General features: G+C 48.0%; 1 protein-coding gene across 1 annotated transcript in view; it reads right to left on the bottom strand.

Annotated features, from left to right (window-relative positions):
• Positions 1-18,183, bottom strand: part of gria3b (glutamate receptor, ionotropic, AMPA 3b) — a 333,461-nt gene that overhangs the window by 33,921 nt on the left and 281,357 nt on the right. The window contains exons 10-12 of the mRNA XM_034181373.1: positions 8,738-8,944; positions 4,624-4,997; positions 1,341-1,539 (exon numbers count right to left, since the gene is read on the bottom strand). Of these exons, the coding sequence (XP_034037264.1) occupies positions 1,341-1,539; positions 4,624-4,997; positions 8,738-8,944 (780 nt within the window). The remainder of the gene's footprint in view (positions 1-1,340; positions 1,540-4,623; positions 4,998-8,737; positions 8,945-18,183) is intronic.

The following is an 18,183-nucleotide window of genomic DNA, read 5'->3' as shown; positions in this document are numbered from 1 at the left end:
TCACGTGTGATTGCGTCAGACAAGCTTGAACCCTCGTGCGCATGCGTGAGTTTTTCCACGCCTGTCAGTTGCGTCATTTGCCTGTGAGCAGCCTTTGAGTGAGGAGTGGTCCAGCCCCCTCGTCGTTGTTTCATTGCCAGGAAATGGCGGAATGATTTGGGCTTTTTTTTCCATCAGAATTTTTTCAGAAACTGTTAGAGACTGGCAGCTGGAAACCATTAGAAAAATTTATCTGGCTTTCGGTGAAAATGTTACGGGCTTGGTAGAGAATAAGGAGTGTTACTGTCGCTTTAAGGACGGCCCCCAGCGGCTGTGGGACGCGCCACACTCCGAAGCCGCCATCGACAGGCTGAACGACCATTTAATTTCTTAAACGGATGGCTGTCTGGATCCGTGAGCATCTTGTGCCATTTCTCTGGTTATCACAAGAGCTGGACATCAATCATTTTCTGGCAGATTTCACTTTTAACAAGAGATTTTGTCATGGCATTCTTGGCTCACACATGAAGGTTGTGAGTTTGGTTTCACCAAAGCCCTTTCTGTCTGTGTATTCTAATCATGTCTATTAGGGTTTCTTCTAAGTACTCCGCATTCTTCCCACCATCAAAACATGTATATTAGGTTTCTTTCCCAGCAGAGGTTAGTGGGAGGATTGGCATGTACGGCAAAAAATAAAAATCAAGGATTTTAAAACCACATGAGGGTAGTTTGTGGTAATGTTGCTTTCAGGCATAATCTCCATTCTTCAGTCTTATCTGAACAGTGGCAAATTGTTTAGATGCGAGAAGCTAATACACTTTCACTTCAGATTTTGGTTCCTTTATGGTCTAATTGCAATGGAGCTCCAGCATGCCTCTGGGCATTTTGCTTATTCCATTTGAGATTCCTTTCATGCTGCTCTCTTTCACCTAAATGGCTCTTCTTCATCAGGCCCGAATTACCATCCATGGCCAGCAACCTAATTATGTTTCATGAGTTGATCCTTTTGAATTGGATACTTTGATTAAGCTCCTGTTTTATCTTTCACATTGTTATCACACACTGCACTGACAGCCTGAGTGCCTCAAGGTTGCACAATGCGGCTCTGCTGCATAAATTTCACATTCATGTCATCACAGTTCAAGAACTGCTCCTCTGTCAACACGCCTCATTTGGGGCAGGTCAAGAATGCTTGACTAAAGGTGCAAAATGAAAGGATGCAAGGTGGATTTTATCAAGGACATTACAAGTAGTACTTTTATAATTTGACAAGCATGAGTGCAAGTGTTTCATTTGCCATTTCAGCTAAAAGTAAAAATGGCACCAAGCTGATTAGTCAGAGGTTTATTAGCAGTACTTACCCTAAAAAACTCCTTTGTGGACCCTGAGTCAAGAGTGCCATATGCTATCTCTGTCTGTTTGGCCAGATCTTCAGCACTTTCTATAGGAGACACCATCCTCTCAACTGTCAGGAAGGCAGCAAGGTTGGCTGTGTAGGAAGAGATGATGATGAGGGTGAAGAACCACCACACTCCACCAACGATACGGCCAGACAGTGATCTAATAAGCGGGATTGAGGACAGAAAACAGAATGTTACCGCACAGTGATGTGTAGTACCTATCAGTGCACAAAGCACAAACTGTAATAAGCAACCAAATGTATTTGTATACACAAGAAACAACCCCATGTTCATGCTTTGCATTAACAAGGAACATAAAACATAAAATCTTGTCTTCAACAATATAGCTCTTTCATTGACTGGAAAACTATATTGGTTAAAGGTCATTCCCTAGACAGTTGTAAAGCCTGAAGGCAATATTGACAAACCAATTTTCCATATGGTAATGTCAGCATTACAAAATCAGACCATGGGCTATGTTTTAACGGCATCACAATAGGATTTGCACAGACCCATTTGGGGCATTTCTGAATGAATATTGCTTTATAAGGAGTAGAAAATACGATACAAAGAGTGGGTTTTATAGTGTTCAGTATTTATGGACATTTTGGAGAGGAACCTCCAAAGTTCAGATTGCACATGGCACATAGCATCTGTGGTATTACGAAAATGGATACAAGAAAAGGGATTCCTGACTTAACCGATAAACTTCAACTTTGAGTGGACAGTGGCTACCAAAGCTCCCCTAGGTGAAACCTGCAACAAGGTGATTTTTAGTTTTTGCTTTGAGTGTTTGTTTTTAATTCACTTATATGGCATATCTCAAATGTCTGCTGTCCCATAAAAACAGCACAACAAAGTGAGATTTTTTGTAAAATATGAGATATGAGTATTACAGCTCTTTTTGGTTACAGTGATCATAATACAGCAACATATTAATATTACACTAGTGCAAAGATATGTGCTGGCAGAGTGTACATGCTTTTCAAAGCTGCTTATGTCAGGCACGCCTGACTGTTGCACTCTTTGCACAGCTACAGACAGCACTTGACTTTAGACCAGGTTTTTGTTGGTCGAAGGTGTAAATGATGTCTCCTGACAGATGGTATCAGTACGCTAGCTCTGTGCTCGATCACACCTCATTTTTAGACCAACACTCCCACAGGAGAGCAAGTGGTATATTACTTAAGCCCCATTTTCAACGAGTGGTCTGGGTGGGTACGGCACGCTATTTTGTGTGTTTCCATAACCAGATTTAGGAATGGGTACTAAAATAACTGACCCGTACCATATCACTTTTTTGGCACACTTCAGCCTGGGTCCCAAAATAATGGACCGGTTACAAAAGGGTGGTGCTAACCTGCTGCTGTGCATTGACTGGCTCAACAGCAAAAAGTGAAAGCTGCAGTCATGCGAAAATATAAAGTCTCAAGCTTATCTGTTATGTCATTCAATTGGATTCATCATCACAGCCTGATGAAAACGTGTCCACATAAATTGGTCTTATTTTGTAAAACATGTGAAGATGCTTTAATTCCTTGTTGTGGCTGAAGAAATGCAATGGTTTTTAAAGATGTCCCTCTGTGTTTGTCTGCTCCAGGTGCGTTTCTCAGCCTGAGCCAAAGAATGCAGAGGCTTTGTTTCACAACAAGAAAATTAACTTATTTTAAAAGCTGAAAGAGTCACAGTGCCTCATTCATTCACGCCAGTGTTTACCACAGACATCATTTGAATCTTAAGCATTCTCCTTGCACCGAAAATATATCTCATGATGTTGTGTGTTGGGGGGGTGTGGCTGGATGTTTTGGTGTTCTTTTCTTTTCTTTGCTCTTCAGGTGGCATGGAAACTGATTCTTCTGTGGAGAAGGTACTGGCTGAAGAGTCCTCACCCTCATCAACATCATGTGAAGCACCTGTGACTGGTGCTCACATGCAACCTTAAAGACTTTCAGCTGAAGCAGATAATTGGATGGCGTTCTGCATTTAAGGCATGTGTGATTCAAGCAGAACTGCCGGGAACTCGACCTTGTGATGTTCGTTTGTGAGACGCTGAGGACCGCGCCTGGGTTTGACACATCGAGCCCGTGAAGCCGGGAAGGGTGAGGACACATGCTGTCAGCACACATCAAAGGTGATTAAGTGTTTGACTAATTGTTGATAGTAACTTGGTGTTTTGTTACACAGTATACTTGAATTGTGATGAGAATTGTGCAGCTTGCTTCTCACTGCTGTGGCATGCGGATAAGTGATCCTCCACCTGTTGTGAGAAGCTGCTCATTTGCATAAAGTTAAAAAGATACAGACCTGAATGTGTTGCTGATAGCGTGTGTCTTTTTAAAGATATTGTTGTAACTGCTGACTTACCTCACCTCTTCTTTGCTTCACAGAGAGTCAGTTTGTCGTGTCCACCTGGGGAGTGTTTGGTGGTGGTAGTGGGTCCAGGAGCGCCGGGCTTTGATCCTTGCGGGCGCTGGAGAGCGTACCAACAGTCACTCCACCAGAGGGACGCTATTTTTGTTTTTACACCTTTTAAGCACAGCGGGTGAAATAAATATATTGTTTTTGGAACCGCTTTTCTGGTTATTTGTAGCGCTGGGTTCCGTCTGACGCAGGTCCGCTCCTCAACCCGCGTCGACACATAACACATGATCCACCAACACAAAAAAAATGAATTAAAAAAATGTTAAATTACACTGTATAGACTCCGTGTGGAGGGGGTGAGGCCACACGACTGCGTACGTGTATTCGATGATGTGCATGTCGACATCTACATGCTCTACCTACCAAACAAAAGGATACTACAGGTGGTGGAAATGCTAGCCAAACCAGACCTAACTGTTCCGACCCGTACCATACCGTGCCGTACCGACCCGGAGTGCTCAGTGGAAATGAGGCATCAGAAGATAAAAATATTAACTGAGTGGAAATTACGTAGCAGTGACACTAGCACTGGGCTTTGTGCTGTGCATACAACAGAGCCTCATATCTTGTCTTGTGTGTTTTCTGAGCCGCCCACACTGAGTATTTGCCCTTGCCAAAATGGCATGGCAAGCAGTTCTTTTCCAGTTAAAGCAATAGCCACTAAAACCTGTCATTTCTTTGAGACCTGAAAATGATTTATTTGATGGGATATGTCATCTGAGTGTGATTCCTTTTTGGCAGCAAACTTTGATTTGTTTATAAGATGAACCCTTTCATGTTTAAGATACATCTGCTCTATTGAATATGATTGGGACTGACCCACCTGGGGGAGATATCACAGCCTTGCTGCATGAAGGCGCCCAGTGAGAACCAGAGAGAATTGAAGATGCCAAAGTCATTGGGAGGATCTGGAGGTGTCTGGGGATCTTTGGTCTCATCTTGTTCCTCAAGGTTCCACTCATAAGGACTGAACCGACTGACCAGGAACAGAACCACGCTCACGCCAATATAGGCAAACACTATACACATCCAGATCTCATAGGCCAGTGGGTCCAGGAAGGAGAAGACACCAGGCTTGGACTTTTGGGGCTTCTTTATCATTATGGAGATGCCCAAACTCATAAATGGCTTGGAAAAGTCTATCACCTCCTCTCTAACCAGAGTAATGGTGAGAGGCGCGACAGCTATATCTGCTCTCTGGAAACAGGGACATGCACAGCAAGCATTAGTTATGATCTCTGTAAAGTTCAAGGCAATGATAAATGCAATTCATTATATGGAGGTGGGATTAGTTAGCTAGCATCTTGGAGAGAAAGAAAGTGTTACACAGTGGGAAATCAACCAGTGCCTGTGATGGTTTCTTTGAAGGTCAGCTGAAACAGAATCACAGGTAGAGCAACATGTTTCACATTGTTAGGACTTGAGAGGGTAATACAATGTTTAAGTAATTTAAGTCTATACTGTCACCATATTCAAATATATAACGGAGAAACATTACAATAGAAATTAAAGCATTTTGCAGAAAAGTTAAAAAAAAAAATCCACCAAGGCAGATGACATTCAAACAAACATTCCCTGTGGTGAAATTACTTGAGACAGCTTGTATCTTTTAAAGTGGGTGGCCCCTGTGGTATGTTGGTGTTGTGTGGTCCAGTGCAGGCCGGGATGGTTTGGTTATCTGACAGTATTGTCCTGGGTTTGCTTGAGGATCTGGGGTTGGAGTGGCGCGTCAGGGCTTCTGGGGGTGTGGCTTGCTGGTGCTGCCTCGGGTGTCTGGGTGTCTGTGTTTGGTTGGGTGCTGCCCTGGGCTCCCTTCTGGCTGCCTCCCTGTGGGGTAAGGGGATGCCTCCATGCCGGGGGGGGGCATCGTGTGCACCACTGGGGCTGCTGGTCCCAATGGGGGGTGGGAGTGGTAGTGGGTGGCTGGGTGGTTGCTGATATTTCCAGGTGCAGGCCTGGCCTGCTCTGTTGGGTGTGGGCTGGGGCCCAGTGCCTGGGTGGGTGTGTGCCTTTCTTCTGGGCTGGGTGTGTGTGTGGCTTTCGCTGCTTCAGGCTCTCCTTTGAAGTCTGTGGGGCCTGTCTTTCTCCCTCTGGTTCCTTGGTTGCCCCGGCCATTCTCGTGCCTTCCCTGGGGCAGGGTATTGCCCTGCTGGGTGGCTAATTGTTCTCCGACTGCCTGGATCCCTGACCCCCTGTTGGTTGGTTCTCTCCCTGGGGCTTCCGATGCTCCTCCGGGACTGCACACTGCATCCCCATCTCATGGTTGCTCTGGTATCTCACTTGGGATAGGCATGGGTCACAGGTTCTGGTGCTATCGGGGCTTGGGACCCGCTTTTTGCACCATCCTTCCCCCTTCTGCGTGGTGTTTGGCCTCACATGTCACGCCCTCTTATATATATATATATATATATATATATATATATATATATATATAAACATTTCCTGTGGACTCATATATACTCTGTTAAACATGTGAGTGCACCCACAAGTGCAGCATAATGGCAATCCAATGGCCATTCTAAGTGTTTATTTTGTACATCCTCTAAAGTTGGTTTTGTGTAGCCATAGTACAGTGCAATACCTGTCTGAACAGCAGGCGCAGCATAACTATGGTGACACAAATTAAATGCAACAGCAGAACAACAAAGATGGAAAAAAGTTGTAACAGGACTCTTTTCTGCGATGCTCTGCAGTTTTACCTGGGCACCGTGTTGCACCTCTGTGACAAACGCCATTATCAAAACACCTGACATGAGCTCCTGCCATTTAACAGATTCACCTGGCCAAGATTCGGCAAAATTCAGCTGTGATCTGCCTCCCAGAGGTTAAGCACATACATGTATCTCTACTGAATATATGCACGGAGGTACATCAGTGTGCAAATCGTGATACTTGGGAATTTTCCATACAGAACGTGTAGCTAATGTTAGTTATTGATCATTATGCAAGTTGACGCTAATGGGGAGGGTGGGGTAATGAACTTACTCAAAAAACAAACAAAAAACAAGCAAAACCCTAATTGATCTTTCTGTAGAACTTGTATGCACTTTTAATTACTTTGAATAAGGTCATCAATGTTGAATCACTGCTCAATTTGCACAAGACATACTGCTGCCACCAGGTACTTCACTGACCACATTCTACTCTCTATTGTATTTTTATATTCATTTTATATTCTACTGTTGTGTTTTTTTTTTTTACTCTGTACTGTCTGGGAGACTGAGAGTAACGGAATTTCAATTCTCAATATGTCTGTGTATGCATTGCAGAATTGACAAATAAAGTTGACTTGACTATATAAGCAGTTGCTTATGTTGCTCACTGGATAGACTACACATATTTACAGGGCATACAGGCATAAAACTATAATATAGTGAACAATATACTGATTGTGCTTATTTTACCCAGAGCCATTCCAAAGTATTATGGCGTCTATTTCAGGACAGACCAAATGTTTACCAGCTTCCAAGAAAACCATAAATCTCCTCAATCGCTATCTTTTAATAAAAGAAATCAGCACTTATGGCTCTACTCCTTCATGCAAATTCAACCTAAAATTTGATATTTATTCCAAGCTACACATGTCCATTTTGTGAGATTATGTACTATTTTTGCATATTATTGTCAGTAACATGTTACTACAGTAGATGTGGGAGAAAAGATAACATTGATGGATATTCTAATTGCATTATTCAACTTATATATTTATTTAAATGACTCTAAACTGATTTATTTTATTTGTTAAACTTACTTCCTTATTTCCAAAAGGAAAAAAGAAAAAAATTCTTATAGTGTTTATACTAGCGTTGACCCATAATGAACAAAATGTGTAGTGTGCTGAAAATGTTTTGTACAAGGTCAACCTGGGAGCAACACAAACACACCTAGTAATTTTTTTTTTGTTACCCTGTCAACTCAGCATTGTGAGGGCTAGAACCGTTTAATCGTCATGCTGGTGTACGAAGTGACCAATCAATGGGAAGAAAAACAAAGCAATAAAGAGCAGCCTCAGGCCTAACCTTTAAAAGACAACTACAATCAAATTAATTTACTGGTCAAAAGGTCAAAATGTACAAAACTATTAGTCTGACATCACCTGCTGTAAAATTACAGGCCCAGAAAGACTTGGCAGCAAAGTGATTGGGTTTTTTTCCCCTCGTTCCATCTGCTGGGAGTGGACTTTTCCCATTTGAAACATAATTTAGAGGAGATAGCACATCAAACCAGGCAATCTCTTTGGCTGATAGTTGGGAAATTGAACAGATGAGGAAGCCAAACCCTCATGCATTTTGTATTTGGCCCCCTTTCAACTATCGAGGCCTCGAAAGTGGCACTCAGGTAATTTTGGAATGCTCACAGTGTTGTTTGAGCCTGAGTGCTCTGTCAGATGTAAAACACGGCGTGACCCTTTGTTAATGCAAGAGGTTCAACCTTTATAGAGCGTAACACATATGGATCTTGTTGTTTCAAACTGCAACCACCATTTAGCTGTTGACTCTAAAACAGATTTGCTCAGATGTGAGTTTACAGTGTGGCACATATTCATCATACACATCAAATAATTGAACATAATTACACAATTCACTTCAAAGACAAACTTTCATTCATTCAAGCGATTACAGTATGTTTGCCACATGGACTCTCGTGTACGTACCTCTTGCAAAGCTGAGCAAGAAGGAATAATTGCAGTGAACAGCACTGAGAAATGATTTCATTTTGTCCATCTCAAGATGATCACTAGCTCACCGATGCTTGAGGGTGCACTGGGCAAATTCACTCACAGCTGACCTAACCGTTAGACTTTAAGCTGGGCAAAAGCTGATGAGCTTAAAATGGGCTGGTGATCACCTTAAGACAGAAAAATGAGATCTCCTCTCATGTTGAAGTTCCTTGCAAACTGTCATGTAATCAGTGAAAACGAGGCTCCCAGTACTCACCCCATAGACCAGTTCACCCACCATCCCGTTCCACGTCTTGGTCTCTGGGTCTCGGGCTCCATACTTCCCATCCATTACTATAGACAGTTTGTACTTAATTCCAACATGTTTGGCAATCTCAGATGCTAAATCGACGCAGTAGCCTTCATATCTGTCATTCCCCTCCAGATGCATATAATTTTTCTTGTACATCACATAAGGAGCTTCCTGTTGATTCAAACACATGCCGGTTTATTTACTCCAAAGCCTCAGTTAGACATTGGTAACACATTTAGTGATACAGACGTAAGCATACATGCACTCATGTTTGTACCCGTGCACTTGTGCATCACACACCTGCTCACGCACACTCAAACAGATTCAGGAAATCATCAGCTGCTACAGTCACATCCATGTGCTCATGCATGTAGACATGATGTCCCGTGGACAGAAATATCCACAGAGATGGGCACAGCTAACTAAAATGTTAGCTTAGATAGCCACTAATCTGCTAATCGAAATGCTAGCTGTGTAACACTAAACCAATAAACCGCTAAAACATTTAACTGAAACTACCGCAAACACTAACTTTTATCATTTGAATTTAGCTCTGGATTGGTTTTTAAAACTGTAAAATCCAGAAAAGCAGGCCTAAAGAGCTGAAAAATGGTTCCAAAAAAGGGTTTAGTATGCTAAAATTAGATGATGATTGAGTTGTACACAAATAATTAAATGAACACATTTAATTAAACATTTACAAATTAAACAATTTGAATTTAATCTATAATTTATTCACAGTACGGAAACTGTTAAAACAGCATTTCCCAATCCTGGTGCCTGGAACCCAAAGTACTGTGATTTTCTTTTTTTTTTTTTCAGTTGATTTGACATGAGTAGATCAGGGCCAAATGGAATGGGTCTCGAGAAAACACTAAAATATAAATAAGAAATAATAAGAAATAATGTAATTAATGGATTTATTCTGGTTTGACCTCCTGCTTCTCTATCTCAAGGCGATGCTTCCTGCTTTCACACAGCTTATCGATTTTGATTATTGAATTAGTGTACAAGGTCTATCAGAAAAGTATCCTACCTTTTTATTTTTTTCAAAAACTATATGGATTTGAATCACGTGCGATTACATCAGCCAACCTTGAACCCTCGTGCGCAAGCGTGAGTTTTTTCACGCCTGTCGGTTGCGTCATTCGCCTGTGGGCAGGCTTTGAATGAGGAGTGGTCCACCCCTCTCGTCGGATTTCTTTTGTCTGGGAACTTCCTGAGAGACTGGTGCTGTACTTGATCAAAATGTTTTCAGAACCTGTGAGGCACATCGAAGTGGACACCATTTGAGAAATTCAGCTGGTTTTCGGTGAAAATTTTAACGGCTGATGAGAGATTATGGAATGTTACTGTCGTTTTAAGGACTTCCCACGGAGCGGGACGTCACGCAGCGGTCCGAGGCGACGTCGTCACCCTGTTTCGAGCTGAAAACCTCCAAATTTAAGCGTCTGTTGACCCAGGACGTCGTGAGAGAACAGAGAACTTTCAGAAGGGGTCGGGATCAGCAGTTTATCCGGACATTCCACTGTTAAAGGAGGTTTTGTAATGAAAGACGTGCAGATGGATTGGCGCATCGGCAGGCAGCCGGCGCGGTGCGCCGCCACAGGAAAAACACCTCCGTTGGAAGCCTTAAGGACAAGTTGGAACATGTCCAGCTGTTAAACAATTTCTCAGATACTCACTCAACTGAAAGCCATCAAAAGCCGCCTGGTTTTTACAAATGGTTATCAACACGAAGGTGTTTTTCCTGTGGCGGTGCGCCGTGCTGACTGCGCGCCGCGCTGGCTGCGTGCCGACGCGCGAATCCGTCCACACGTCTTTCATTACAAAATCTCCTTTAACAGTGGAATTGTTATGTGTCGGACACGGTCGGAGCACCGACCCAGCGTTTGACAGGACCCAGCATAAAATAAGCAGAGCACAGTTCAAAAGGTAACAGAATTTAATAAACATAATAGTGAGTGGAGTGATAAACAACCCAAAAAGTCCGCGGTCTGGTGAGGTGGAAACACGGCGCGCTCTCAGCAGCGCAAACGGTCCGGAGCCACAGCAGTTTGGACCCAGGGACCCCGCCGACACCCCCCAGGCGGCCGCGACAAACCGAGTCTGCGAAGGAAGAAATCATGAGGTGAGTCCAACACTCTCCACACAGAGAGACACAGCTCAAAGGTGCACACAATCAGCAAACACTTCCTGGCTTTAATATAACTCAGCTTCTCACCCTGCAGGCACGGAACAACTCAGTTCAAATCTCCACTGCAGCAGAAGCTGATTAGGCGATTAGCATAGCGTAACAGCTCAATATAACAAGGTGTGAGGGACACCAAATCCACTGTCATTACTTCATGAAAGTCACCAAAACCAAATTACCTCAGTAAGTGTGCTGAAGAGCGTGAGACCTCACCCAATCCTCCTTCACAGACTGTGGCGTCAAACCTGGAGCGGTCTCTGCGTCCGTAATGGTGAGATTGTTCTCCTGACGTCGAGCTCACACGTCTGCTCACAAGGTCGAGTCTCTGGCAATCACACACTGTGCATTCAAGGTTTAAGTGCAGCAAGCTCTGATCAAGACAGATACACCACAGCTGTGAGTCCTGATGACCTGCACGTGATAATAAGCCTCAGGTGTTCAGGGTGAGGTCCTAATACTCAGCCACACGTCAGCCACTCAGTCCTGAATGCATACCACCTGGAGGGAGAAACAGAAAACAAAAACAAAGCCAGCCAAACACCCCAGCCCACAACAGGAATGTCCGGATAAACTGCTGATCCCGACCTCTTCTGAAAGTTCTGTGTTCTCTCACGACGTCCTGGGTCAACAGAGGCTTAAATTTGGAGGTTTTCAGCTTGAAACAGGCTGACGACGGCGCCTTGGAGCGCTGCGCGACGTCCCGCTCTGTGGGAAGTCCTTAAAATGACAGTAACACTCCATAATCTCTCATCAGCCGTTAAAATTTTCACTGAAAACCAGCTGAATTTCTCGAATGGTGTCCACTTCGATGTGCTTCACAGGTTCTGAAAAAATTTTGATCAAGCACAGCACCAGTCTCTCAGGAAGTTCCCAGACAAAAGAAATCCGACGAGAGGGGTGGACTACTCCTCACTCAAAGCCTGCCCACAGGCAAATGACGCAACCGACAGGCGTGAAAAAACTCACACATGCGCACGAGGGTTCACGGTTGGCTGATGTAATCGCACGTGATTCAAATCCATATAGTTTTTGAAAAAAATAAAAAGGTTGGATACTTTTCTAATAGACCTCGTATTATCAGGAACAAACTGTTGTGTGGGCCGCTGAAGAGGAGGTACTGCTGGCCCACCACCACCAGAGGGCGCCCTGCCTGGAGTGCGGGCTCCAGGCACCAGAGGGCGCTGCCGCATCATGGGAGTAGCCTGGGTGACAGCTGTCACCCATCACCAGACACAGCTGTTCTACTCAGCACCGAGGTATATCAGGAGGACGGCGTCTCCACCTCAGTGCCAAGATATCGCCTAAGACCAAGTACCGGATCCGACGAGCGGAGGCAGTGGCCACCTGGGAATTCGGGACTTGGCGGTTCCAGTATTTCCAGGGTTTGGTGGCAGAGGAGATCTGGGTGGTTCCGGTTCGACTGAGACAGACGTCTCCTACCTTCGAGCCTGCCCACACGACACCAGCGGATTCGACCCCAAATTGTGTTTGTTGTATTACTCGTGCTTGTTTCAGTAGTAAATCTTGTTATTTACTCTCTCCATTGTCCGTTCATTGCGCCCCCTGTTGTGGGTCCGTGTTCCTACACTTTCACAACAGGATATCTCGGCCAGCGTCATGGATCCCGAGGGGCGTCAACCGGCTGTTGAACGGCCAATGGAAGACCAAGGCGCGGCGGAGGCTTCGGGAGGGGTAATCGGTGAGTTGCAGCGGATCCTCACCGCTTTCACCTCTCGGATCGACTTAATGACCGAGCAGCACGTTCTCCTAAACCGCAGGGCGGAGGCTCTCGCCGCACAAGTGGAGGCGCGCCCTTCGGGCGCCGCTGCGGCTCTCCCTCCCGAGGACCCTGCGTGCGAAAGTAACGTTCCACTGGTCGTTCAACGGTCCCTCCCTCCGTCCCCAGAAGCATACATAAGCCCTCCAGAACCGTACGGAGGCTGTGTGGAGACGTGCGCGGACTTTCTTATGCAGTGTTCGCTCGTCTTCGCTCAGCGTCCCGTGATGTACGCGACTGATGCTAGCAAAGTAGCTTATGTGATAAATCTGCTTCGCGGGGAGGCACGCGCTTGGGCTACAGCGCTCTGGGAGCAGAACTCACGGCTCCTTCATACATACGATGGGTTTGTACGGGAGCTCAGAACGGTGTTCGATCATCCCAACAGAGGAGAGTCCGCTTCAACCGCACTACTGTCCATACGACAGGGACGTCGGAGCGCAGCTGCCTATGCAGTCGCCTTCTGCATCGCGGCGGCGAGATCCGGCTGGAATAGCACTGCCCTCCGCGCTGCCTTTGTAAACGGACTGTCTCTGGTCCTAAAAGAGCACCTGGTGGCTAAGGACGAACCGCGGGATTTAGATGGGCTCATCGATCTAGTCATACGACTCGACAACCGGTTAGAAGAACGCCGTCGGGAACGAGGCGAAGGGCGTGGCCAGGCACGTGTCGTCCCTCTCCCTTCCGGGTCCGATCGAGCTCCGCCCTCCCCACGCTCCTCTGTTCCTGCGCTCCGTGCGCCTATGGCTCCCCCTGCTGACGAAGCTATGGACACGAGCAGGGCAACATTTAGGGCACCTGGAGCACAAAGGAGGCGGGCCCACAGAGCTTGTTATGTTTGTGGCTCGAGTGAGCATATGGCAAACGACTGCCCCGAGCGGTTAAACTCCAACGCCCGCCCCTAGAGACTGGGCCAGGGGTGGGCCAAAACATTCACGTGGGACACACCCACATTGCTACACGACTCCCAGTCACGATCCTTTATGAGGATTCAACCCTGAAGGCCCCAGCACTGGTGGACACGGGCTCTGAGGGGAATCTGCTTGACAGTAGATGGGCCAGGGAGATAGGGCTCCCTCTGGTGGCTCTTACCTCGCCTGTGCAGGTTCGGGCGCTAGATGGCTCCCTACTCCCACCAATCACACATAAGACACCTCCAGTAACTCTGGTGGTGTCAGGTAACCACCGGGAGGTGATCGAGTTCTTCGTGACTCAGGCCACCTCCCGTGTGGTTTTAGGGTTTCCATGGATGCTAAAGCACAATCCCCGGATTGATTGGCCGTCCAGGGTAGTGGTTCAGTGGAGCGAAACCTGCCATCGGGAGTGTCTAGGTTCCTCGGTTCCTCCCGGCTCCCAAGCTAAGGAGGAGGTCCGAGTCCCGCCCAATCTGAAGGCGGTGCCAGCGGAGTACCATGACCTCGCTGATGTGTTCAGCAAGGATCTGGCTCTCACGCTTCCTCCTCACCGCCCGTACGATTGTGCCATTGATTTGGTTCCAGGCAGTGAGTTTCCGTCCAGTAGGCTGTACAACCTCTCACGGCCGGAGCGTGAATCAATGGAGACCTATATCCGGGACTCATTAGCTGCCGGGTTGATCCGGAATTCCACCTCTCCGATGGGTGCTGGTTTCTTTTTTGTGGGTAAAAAGGATGGCGGGCTTCGTCCATGCATTGACTATAGGGGGTTGAACGAAATCACGGTTCGCAATCGATACCCGTTGCCCCTGTTGGATTCGGTGTTCACCCCCTTGCATGGAGCCAATATCTTCACCAAACTTGATCTTAGGAATGCCTATCATTTGGTTCGGATCCGGAAGGGAGACGAATGGAAGACGGCATTTAACACCCCGTTGGGCCATTTTGAGTACCTGGTCATGCCGTTCGGTCTCACTAACGCTCCCGCGACCTTCCAAGCGTTGGTAAACGATGTCCTGCGGGACTTCCTGCACCGGTTCGTCTTCGTGTATCTGGACGATATACTCATCTTTTCCCCGGATCCTGAGACTCATGTCCGGCATGTCCGTCAGGTCCTGCAGCGGTTGTTGGAGAACCGCCTGTTTGTGAAGGGCGAGAAGTGTGAGTTCCACCGCACTTCTTTGTCCTTCCTGGGGTTTATCATCTCCTCTAACTCAGTCGCCCCGGACCCGGCCAAGGTTGCGGCGGTGAGAGATTGGCCCCAACCTACAAGCCGTAGGAAGCTGCAACAGTTCCTCGGTTTTGCTAATTTTTATAGGAGGTTCATTAAGGGCTACAGTCAGGTAGTTAGCCCCCTGACAGCCCTGACCTCTCCAAAAGTTCCCTTCACCTGGTCGGACCGGTGCGAGGCCGCGTTCAAGGAGTTGAAACGGCGCTTCTCGTCTGCACCAGTTCTGGTGCAGCCCGATCCTAGCCGCCAGTTAGTGGTTGAAGTGGATGCCTCGGACTCAGGGATAGGAGCGGTGCTCTCCCAGAGCGGGAAGACCGATAAGGTCCTTCACCCGTGTGCCTATTTTTCTCGCAGGTTGACCCCCGCTGAACGGAATTATGACGTCGGCAATCGGGAACTCCTTGCTGTGAAAGAGGCCCTCGAAGAGTGGAGACATCTGTTGGAGGGAACAGCCGTGCCATTCACGGTTTTCACTGACCATCGGAACCTGGAGTACATCAGAACCGCCAAGCGTCTGAACCCCAGGCAAGCCCGCTGGTCACTGTTCTTTGGCCGTTTTGACTTCCGGATTACCTACCGTCCCGGGACCAAGAATCAGAGATCGGATGCATTGTCCCGGGTGCACGAAGATGAGGTCAAAACGGAACCGTCGGATCCCCCGGATCCCATCATCCCGGAGTCCGCTATCGTGGCCGCCCTCACCTGGGACGTGGAGAAGACCGTCCGGGAGGCCCTGACCCGTGTCCCGGACCCCGGAAACGGACCAAAAAACAGACTATACGTCCCACCAGAGGCTAGAGCTGCAGTCCTGGACTTCTGTCACGGTTCTAAGCTCTCCTGTCACCCAGGGGTGCGAAGGACCGTGGCAGTCGTCCGGCAACGCTTCTGGTGGGCATCCCTGGAGACCGACGTCCGGGACTACGTCCAGGCCTGTACCACCTGCGCCAGGGGCAAGGCCGACCATAGGAAGACCTCAGGGCAGCTACAGCCATTGCCCGTGCCTCATCGCCCCTGGTCCCACATCGGCCTGGACTTCGTCACGGGTCTCCCGCCGTCCCAGGGAAACACCGTCGTCTTCACGATAGTGGACCGTTTCTCCAAGGCGGCCCACTTCGTGGCCCTCCCGAAGCTCCCTACGGCCCAGGAGACAGCGGACCTCCTGGTCCACCACGTCGTCCGTCTGCATGGCATACCATCAGACATCGTCTCCGATCGCGGTCCCCAGTTCACCTCACATGTCTGGAGGAGCTTCTGCCGGGAACTGGGGGCCACGGTCAGCCTCTCGTCTGGGTACCACCCCAGACCAACGGGCAGGCAGAGCGGGCGAATCAAGAACTGGAGCAGACACTTCGCTGTGTGACAGCCGCGCACCCGACGGCCTGGAGTACCCACCTGGCCTGGATTGAGTACGCCCACAACAGCCAAGTGTCATCAGCCACCGGCCTCTCCCCGTTTGAGGTGTGCTTGGGGTATCAGCCCCCCTTGTTTCCGGTGGTTGAGGGAGAGGTCGGTGTGCCCTCGGTCCAGGCCCACCTACGGAAGTGCCGTCGGGTGTGGCGGGCCGCCCGCTCTGCCTTGTTGCAGGCCCGGACGAGGGCGAAGAAACATGCAGACCGGCGGCGAGCCCCGGCCCCCAAGTATCGTCCTGGGCAGGAGGTCTGGTTGTCCACGAAGGACATTCCCCTACAGGTTGATTCTCCAAAACTGCAAGAACGGTACATCGGACCTTATAAGATCCTCAAGGTCATCAACCCCGCCGCAGTGAGGCTCCAGCTTCCGGCCTCACTGCGGATCCATCCAGTCTTCCATGTTTCCCGGATCAAGCCTCTTCACACCTCACCCCTCTGCACCCCGGGTCCGGCGCCGCCTCCTGCCCGGATCATCGACGGAGCACCGGCTTGGACTGTCCGCCGGCTCCTTGACGTCCGTCGGATGGGCCGGGGTTTTCAGTATCTGGTGGACTGGGAGGGGTACGGCCCCGAGGAGTGCTCCTGGGTGAAGAAGGGCTTCATCCTGGACCCGGCCCTCCTGGCCGACTTCTACCGACGCCATCCGGACAAGCCCGGTCGTGCGCCAGGAGGCGCCCGTTGAGGGGGGGGTCCTGTTGTGTGGGCCGCTGAAGAGGAGGTACTGCTGGCCCACCACCACCAGAGGGCGCCCTGCCTGGAGTGCGGGCTCCAGGCACCAGAGGGCGCTGCCGCATCATGGGAGTAGCCTGGGTGACAGCTGTCACCCATCACCAGACACAGCTGTTCTACTCAGCACCGAGGTATATCAGGAGGACGGCGTCTCCACCTCAGTGCCGAGATATCGCCTAAGACCAAGTACCGGATCCGACGAGCGGAGGCAGTGGCCACCTGGGAATTCGGGACTTGGCGGTTCCAGTATTTCCAGGGTTCGGTGGCAGAGGAGATCTGGGTGGTTCCGGTTCGACTGAGACAGACGTCTCCTACCTTTGAGCCTGCCCACACGACACCAGCGGATTCGACCCCAAATTGTGTTTGTTGTATTACTCGTGCTTGTTTCAGTAGTAAATCTTGTTATTTACTCTCTCCATTGTCCGTTCATTGCGCCCCCTGTTGTGGGTCCGTGTTCCTACACTTTCACAACACAAACGTACAATTTAAGTTTTACAAACATTTCTGACCATTATAAGTTATTTAAAAAAAATACCAGACTTAAAGTTATCAGAACTAAATTTAATGGAAGCTAATTGGTCTGAAAAGTTAATCCACTAGCAAAAAAGTTAGCTTCTGTAATTAGCTGTAAGCCGATTAGCTGAACTGTGCCCACCACTGAATATAAACAGATGAAAACAGCGTGATCATGTCGCTCATGCTGCTTTCATCAAGCCATGGCAGCCAGCCAGCGCCGAGCCCAATGTGCCCAGCCCATTTAACCACCAGGGTGCAACTCTGTGGAATAATATGGGATGCTACGAGAAAGGGCTAAATTTTTCATTTGTATAGGACAGACCAGGAGACTGGAATGACTTTTACAGAGGCTGGGAGGCATTTGTAGGCAAGTCGCGGGTCAACAGAGAGTGTGGCGGTGATGGGAATGGCAATGGGTTTCATAAGTAAATGCCAGTGACAGGAGAGGGATCAGAGAGCGCCAACATCGTCCTTCAACATATTCAAGCACATTGCACCAATGCGCAAGTTAAAAGCTGTTTCATTCCCAAAAATCAAACAAAACAAAATAAGCCATTATTTGTATTTATTTATTTTTTTAAGCACAAACTAAAACACATAAAAAAAAAAAAAAAAAAAAAAAAAGATTTACACGAGGAGA

This window comes from Thalassophryne amazonica, chromosome 11, assembly GCF_902500255.1.
Source record: "Thalassophryne amazonica chromosome 11, fThaAma1.1, whole genome shotgun sequence".
NCBI lineage: Eukaryota > Metazoa > Chordata > Actinopteri > Batrachoidiformes > Batrachoididae > Thalassophryne > Thalassophryne amazonica.
Note: the sequence above shows the minus strand (reverse complement) of the source record. Positions and strands in the feature narration are given on the sequence as shown.